This window comes from Spinacia oleracea, chromosome 1 (assembly GCF_020520425.1).
Source record: "Spinacia oleracea cultivar Varoflay chromosome 1, BTI_SOV_V1, whole genome shotgun sequence".
NCBI classification, from domain to species: domain Eukaryota; kingdom Viridiplantae; phylum Streptophyta; class Magnoliopsida; order Caryophyllales; family Amaranthaceae; genus Spinacia; species Spinacia oleracea.
Genome location: NC_079487.1, coordinates 53,197,334 through 53,204,889, shown reverse-complemented (window position 1 = coordinate 53,204,889; position 7,556 = coordinate 53,197,334). Strand labels below are relative to the sequence as shown.

At 39.4% G+C, this 7,556-nt stretch overlaps 2 protein-coding genes across 2 annotated transcripts; both read left to right on the top strand.

The window, feature by feature from the left end:
* The first annotated feature begins 474 nt into the window (after positions 1-474).
* LOC130464355 (uncharacterized) lies at positions 475-1,890 on the top strand. Its single transcript, XM_056833896.1, has one exon. It carries the CDS (start codon positions 475-477, stop codon positions 1,888-1,890), a length of 1,416 nt encoding a protein of 471 aa, XP_056689874.1.
* Positions 1,891-5,241: 3,351 nt separating this feature from the next.
* Positions 5,242-6,913, top strand: LOC110793556 (uncharacterized). The gene is made up of 3 exons (XM_021998441.2): positions 5,242-5,542; positions 5,588-5,949; positions 6,266-6,913. The coding sequence occupies exons 1-3, from the start codon at positions 5,242-5,244 to the stop codon at positions 6,911-6,913; spliced, it is 1,311 nt and encodes a 436-aa protein (XP_021854133.2).
* Positions 6,914-7,556: the final 643 nt, after the last annotated feature.

Genomic DNA, 7,556 nt, shown 5'->3' with positions numbered 1-7,556 from the left:
CTCCCAGTCTATAATAAACCCTTGGTATACCAGTATTTTCCATCTTTCAAAGCTCTGATCTCCACTGGGTCCTTGATCGAGGATGATGTAAAGAAAGGGAATATTAAAAAAGATGAACCTAGCCACAATGGTACTTCGTATAACCCGAAGTTTGGTGGAAACAGAAAGTTTTCCAACAACGATCCAGTACCTGCGAAATCATCCAACATGATTCATAATATTGGTACAACTCCTCATAACTTTGGCCCATCCCCCGCGTTTCAACTCAGGCAACCAAGGAATTTTACTCTAAACATGACTTATACTCAAGCCTTTTCTTAATTAAGAAAGGCCAATCTTGTTCAACCACTGATTCCAAGGCAACCCCCGAGGAACCCTGGCCCGAACTACAATCCAAACCAACGTTGTGATTTCCATCAAGGACCAGGACATGATATTGAAAACTGCACTGCCTTCAAACATCGTATCCAAGATATGATAGATGCTGGAACACTCTCCATCAGAAATTCGTCCAATAAACCCAAAGACACTCAACCAAGCATCACAAACAACCCTCTTCCAAATCATAAACCTGCAGTTTCTATAAACAACATTTCCCTCTCCCATAATGAAATTGACCCGACACGATTAATGGATCAAATCAATCCTAACGCAAACGATATATTCTTCGATGAAAACTACAAATGTTTTATGTACGATTACTCCACTCAAGAGAAGGTCAAAATTATGCCTTACGAAGGCCTTGACATCATTTCAAGCAAGGACCCATTTTCAGATATATGCGCCACTCTGGATTATGACGGGGCATTTTTTATGCTAGATTGTGATTTGGATGAAGATGCTTCTTCGGTGATGTCCATAGTTGAAAGGAATACTGGAGGTCACCTCACTACACCACAAAATTTTCAACGCCCAATCTGCCTCGACGATCATAGTGATGGTGAAGAGGTAAGTGTAGCTCACTTAACTAGAGCCGGTCGTCACTTCAAACCCTCATACCTTGAAGATGATAATCCTTTAGATGCTTTGTTGAGAAAAGAAAAAGGAAAAGGACCAATGGCAGAAGAAACCAGTGAAGAAGATGATGCCATTAAGCGCATGAAGGAGGTTAATTCTAACATTTCTATCTGGAAACTTTTGATGCACTCACAACCTCATCGAACTGCGGTTATCCGACATCTCCACGAGGCATCAATTGATGCTTCTATCACTCCCGATCAAGTAGTGGGCCTTATCCACGGAGTAGATCGTACATTAATGTTTACAAATGATGATCTTCTAGAAAATGCCGACCACAACTATTCTTTGCATATTACGGTAGAATGCAATGGATGGTCTATACTTAAGGTTCTCATCGATAATGGCTCAGCAATCAATGTGTGCCCTTATCGGTCCTTGAAGAAACTCGGCCATTCAAAAGAAGATTTGACACCCTCTAACCAGGTAGTTAAAGCATATGATAATGCCTGGAGGAATGTACTGGGATCGATCGAGTTGCTTCTTGAATATGGTTTTGTTGCTAGAAACGTGGAGTTCGTAGTAATTGACATTGAGGCATGTTTCAATCTGTTATTGGGAAGACCATGGCTGCACGAAAATAACGTTATCGCTTCTACACTCCATCAAAAAGTAAAGTTTCTCAGTGATCAAGGTGTGGGAACTATTAAAGGCGATCCAAGCGACACTAGTATCTCTCATATCGGAAAGTCAATACTCCATTTGGACGAAGAAGAAGATACTCGGGTAGACGGTTTTTCAATATATAGTGTCCAAGTGGAAGATCCTGAAGAAGACTCTGAAGAAGATCCTGAGGAAGATTTGGCAGAAAATATGGAAGAAGAGCTAGGAAATCCTGAAAATAATACTCAGGATAGAGATGATACAGCCTGACAAGAAGGAGAATCAAGCAGTTCAAACAGTAGTAAGGAAAACAACCTCCTCAACAGAGATGAGTCTTGGACTAGCAATGAGATAAACAAAATGGGTTACGGAGTTCGTGATGATGATTACGATATCGACTTTGACGGATATTTCCTTAGAAAGATAATACACCCGGATAGCCTTGTCATCTTCTCTGAATATAAACATGAAGATCGTTATCGTGATCTACCCCCCTTCTGGAAATTTAATGGCTTGGAGAATCCGATCATTCACCTCCAAAGTTTCGTGACCACCTTACATCCGCTCAACGTACCGGAAGAACATTTTCCCATGTTATCCGATAAGAGTCTAGAAGGATCTGCAGTAACTTGGTATTATACTACGGATCATACTAATAGAAATTCATGGAAGGAGGTAGTACAATCGTTCAGTGATTGGGCACATAAATTTCAGCAATTTAATAAAGGAAAGAAAATGCTAGTGCAAACTTCCCAGTCCGAGAATGAATCATTCTCACATTTATTTTCAAGATGCTCACATCTTCGCACCCAACTCCGAACTCCCATTACAGATAGAAAATTCATGTTAATAATGCTTAAAAAATTGAACGCTTTCGATTACCGCGACGTGGTATCCATCAAGTACATTGATCTCACTCACATGGAGCGACACGAATATGAGATTGATGTTAGGCGATTACAAGAAAGAAGACCCGAGATCAGTACACAAGCTCATACAACTAGGGCATTCACACCATTGAATGAACCTTTAAGCATGGTATACTACCAATTAAACAAAAAAGGAGTGCTTCGAGCTAAAAGCTATGTGTACTCTCTACCTCCACCTGGAACTAAGATGACTCTATATTGTAGTTACTGTCATCAATATGGTCATGTAACTGATTCCTGTTATGATCTCAAATGTGCAATTCAAGATCTTATTGACCGTGGAGTTGTCGATTCATTTCATACCAAGCCTTTTACACGGATAATTCGCCCACTTCCGCAACAAAACTCTCAGGCCATTATTTTCCAACAATTGCTTAAACAAGGTCGTATCAAACCACTCCCTCGTCGACCAGGAGCTGATCCCATAGGACCCGATCTACAAAGGTTTTGTCGTTACCATCAGCTACATGGTCATGACACTGATGGATGTTATGCACTTCGTATGCGAATCAAACTCGTAACAGGATATTTGTGCCTCAACCAAAAGAAGTCAGTTTCGATAAATGCTATTTCCATCTCGGTAAGCGAAGAAGATATTACCTTGTTAATGACGCATAAATCATCCCCAAAGGATAATGAAAACGCCATTGTAAGAAAAGGATTTAAGAGGGGAGATGACCAATGGAATTCCCAAAAGCCATGACTTGGATGGATAACAAAAATATATCTGTCACTTGCCAGGAGGAAGAAACACCAGCAAGCATCGTAGCATCAATTCAATCCATCATGGAACCTCATGTTTTCTCACATCAAATGGACATTGATACTAAAAAGATATGCACTCAGGTCTGCAAGGCATGGGCTAAATGGATCTTTGACGCAGAATGCAACAACTAGTCGGCAGCATGCAACTTCAGCACAACTGAAAACTTCATTTAAGGGGATAGCCCAACTTTCATGTACCATATAAAATAAAGAACAAAAAAAAATGTAGATCAGATACAAAGAACTACGTGCAGCTTGATCCCTAAAAACACCACATCATGACACACACCTAAGGATTTCTTATGTAAACACTTGTATCACTAGGGTACGTAGGCAACTCTAAATGAGTCCAGCTGCTTAAATAATTAAAAAACTTACAACTACAAGAACTACGTTGGGTCTGATTCTCCAAAAAAAAAATATGTCAAATTTTTTTTAAAAGATCAAGGGTAATGACAATGGAGATACGTAGGCAACCTCCGGGTGCGACCACTAATAATATACATAACCTCAAGAGATCTCGGCATGAAAACGTCATTTATCAAAGGGATACAGACCCCACTTTCTTTCTCTTGTTGTTTATTTTCAGAATAATCATTAGAAAAGAGAAATAGACACCCCAACTGAATATTCCAAAAGGATAAAACAAGAACGATTTACTAACAACATGACTCCTAAAACAAAAGGGGTCAACAAAAGATGTTTACTTACAAAAGAAATTTATCAAAGAAAAATACTTTCGTGTTTGATTGATTTTTGAAATAATTTTTTTGTAGGTTTTTTTTCTCTTTCTTAAAAAATACATATGTTCTAGCTAACTTGCTTCGGCATTATTTATCTTTTTTCTTTCCTCGTTGCTTGAATTTGACCTTAATACCCGATGTCTAGGTGTCGACCCTGAAGAAACCAAATTGTCAATTCCAAACCTACCTCATGACCAACCAGCCTCAAGCGTCTATTCCATCTCCAATTATGAACCAAGAAACAAAAGACCCTGTTTTCCAAACACTCACAAAAGGTTTTCAATTAATGATGAAAATGGGTTATACACCAGGGAAGGGCTTAGGCCGTAGTGGTGAGGGCATGAAATATCCCATTCCCATATGTGATAAACAAAACCGATATGGTCTTGGGTATGACCCGAAAAATGATTCCAAACCTACTAAAAAGCCATCACTCACCTTAAATGGACAATTTGTACTGCAAAACGACGATGAACCATACTTTGAGTTTCCCGAACCTTGGTATGATCCCATTAAGAAAGAAATACTTCCTGGGCTCAAAATCTTTTTCACAGAAGCCAGAAACGAAGATTTTATGAAAGGCTGGCTCGACAAAAGCCACGAACCGAAAGAAAAAACAGATTGGGTTGAATACTTGAAGCTAGGTGTCCTGAGAAACTTGTTATCTCCTCGCTTTGAAGACGAAAGTCCTTTTGATCCGGCCACTCTTGTCACACCATTAAAAAGAGAAATTCAACAAGAACATAACATCCAACCAATATCAGAAACCTATGTCCAACTATTCATAGATAATCCTTTAACCCAACCCCCTTCAGATTCATCATCCACCACTCATTCATCCAATACAGACGGTTATGAAACTGATAGCTCATCATCAAGCCATTCATCTTAAAAACTCAATCCGACATCCTTGACCCCGAAGATAATGAAAATGTTCTTGAAAGTAAACATGTTTGCATGCAAGAAATTAATTTTGATCACGATGCATTGTCTGATAATGAATTTTTCAATGAACCTAAATCATGCATGACACCCATGGAAGAGTCCATAGTAATAAATATAGGTAGGGAAAGTGATATAAAAGAAGTCAAAATAGGGTCCTCCCTTTCCCCTGAAGCAAAAAAATAGCATTCATTGCATTACTTAGAGAATATATAGATGTCTTTGCATGGTCATATGCCGATATGCCAGGTGTCGATCGTGAAATTGCGGAACATCATATCCCTCTTTACCTAAAAAGCAAGCCGAAGCAACAGAAACTGCGGAGGATGAAGCCCGAAATGAGTCTTAAAGTCAAGGAAGAAATCCAGAAACAACTCGACGCCAACTTCATAAAACCAATTAAGCATACGGGGTGGTTGGCTAACGTGGTGGTTGTACCTAAAAAAGATGGAAGAGTCCGAGTTTGCATCGACTTTAGAGATCTTAATTCTTCATCACCAAAAGATTATTTTCCCCTTCCTCACATTGATGTTTTAGTGGATAGTACTGCATGACATGCAATGTTATCATTCATGGATGGATTGTCAGGATACAATCAAATACTCATGTCAGCAAATGACATGCCCAAGACATCGTTTATCACTCCTTGGGGAACCTTCTGTTATAGAGAGATGCCATTTGGTTTGAAAAATGCAGGAGCCACTTATCAACGAGCTGCGACAACAATACTGCACGATCTTATCCATAACACTGTTGAAGTCTATGTCGATGACATGATCGTCAAAAGCCACGATCGAGGAAATCACGTGGAAGCATTGAATTCTTTCTTTGACCGAATAAGGAAGTACAACCTAAGATTGAACCCGCATAAATGTATGTTTGGTGTAACGTCGGGAAAACTTTTGGGATTTGTAGTAAGCCAAGACGGCATCAAAGTAGACTCCGGCAAGGTAAAAGCCATACAAGAATGGCCATGGGAGCACTTTTAGCTCAATATCAAGAAGGAACAAAAAGGAAGTAGCCATTTACTACCTCAGTAAAAAGTTTCTGGAATATGAAACTACATACACACCGCTGGAACGGGCTTGCATCTCTCTCATATATGCCACAAAAAAGCTACGACATCATCTACAAGCCCACACCACGTACCTTATCTCAAGACTCGATCCCATCAAGTATATTTTTGAGAAGCCTATTTTAAGCGAGAGGCTAGCAAGATGGCACGCGTTTTTATCTGAATTTGATATTCAATGTGTAAACCAAAAGTCTGTGAAAGGAAGAGCCATATCCGAGGCATTGGATGACGGGCCCATATCAGGCGACGAATTTAAGGATGATTTTCCTGACGACAACATATTCACCATCAATGTATCAAAATGGAAAATGTACTTTGATGGGGCATCCAATAGAAAAGGAAACGGCGCTGGAGTATTGTTGATAGATCCCCATGGGATACACATACCTTTTGCTGTGAAACTCAGTTTCCCAACAACAAATAATACAGCCGAATATGAAGCTTGTATCTATGGAATCAAAGCAGCCCTAGCAGCAGGGGCAAAACATCTCACTATGTATGGTGATTCAAATCTTATCATATCCCAGACGATTGGGGCATGGAGAGTTCGGGATGAAAGGTTGCAAATGTATAGTGATTATGTACAACAATTCATCCCATACTTTGACAATATTGATTTCAAGCATCTTCCTCGTGAGAAAAATAACTTTACAGATGCTTTAGCTAATTTAGCAGTAAATTTAACTTGGGAAGAGAATGTGAAAATCCAATCAGTGACGATCGTGGAAAATGAATCTCCCGTGATTGAATTTGAAAACATGATTGTCTCGCTAATACAAGAAGATGAAGGAGATCCTTGGTATATCGATATAAAGAAATTTTTAATCGACGGACAATAACCTGAAAGAAGTCACAAGAAAGATCGATTAGCCATTCGAAGACTAGTGTAGACACCTACTTTTGTCCCCATTCCAGAAAGGGAAGGTTCGATGATGAGAACATAAATCTCCACTTGGCAACGCATCTCCTATAAAATAACGAATCTCGATCACCTTTTTCATTTCCCCCGAACCTGCTATTTTTAAAAACCTGCTAAAAATAGTAACTGCCGTAACGGGTAGTTGCTAAAAGTGGCAAGACATAAAAGATAGAAACCTGTCGGAATTAGGTGTTGCACTCCAACATAAATCCTAAAAGAGATAGAATTTGCAAGAGGAATCCTATTCCTAGTATAATTCGAAAATAAGAGTTACGTATTAATTAAAATCCTAACGAACCTAGAGTTCGTAACGGGCCCAGACGCATTCCGTCATGAAGTTAATACGCACTAAAAGACTCGGATAAGTCTCAAAGACTCCTTATTCCACGAGTCCAAATCTGACAAGGAAATACGGCCCAGACCCTATTTTCAACGCCTGGCTCTGGGCGCCGAAGACGCTGAAATTACCTGGGTACGTGTTCTCTCCTAATTCTTCTTGGATTAGTGCTCTAAAATTATATCTTTCCACGAACTCTTTTCTATAAATACAGCCCCAAAATTCG

What these genes read in the sequence shown, in the direction of transcription:
- LOC110793556 (XM_021998441.2), top strand. Translation starts at nt 5,242, where the DNA reads ATGCCAGGTGTCGATCGTGAAATTGCGGAACATCATATCCCTCTTTAC. An exon ending in CATTGATGTTTTAGTGGATA is followed by an intron (nt 5,543 to 5,587) that starts GTACTGCATGAC and finishes ATGGATTGTCAG; the next exon opens with GATACAATCAAATACTCATG. An exon ending in TCAAAGTAGACTCCGGCAAG is followed by an intron (nt 5,950 to 6,265) that starts GTAAAAGCCATA and finishes GTAAACCAAAAG; the next exon opens with TCTGTGAAAGGAAGAGCCAT.
- LOC130464355 (XM_056833896.1), top strand. Translation starts at nt 475, where the DNA reads ATGATAGATGCTGGAACACTCTCCATCAGAAATTCGTCCAATAAACCC.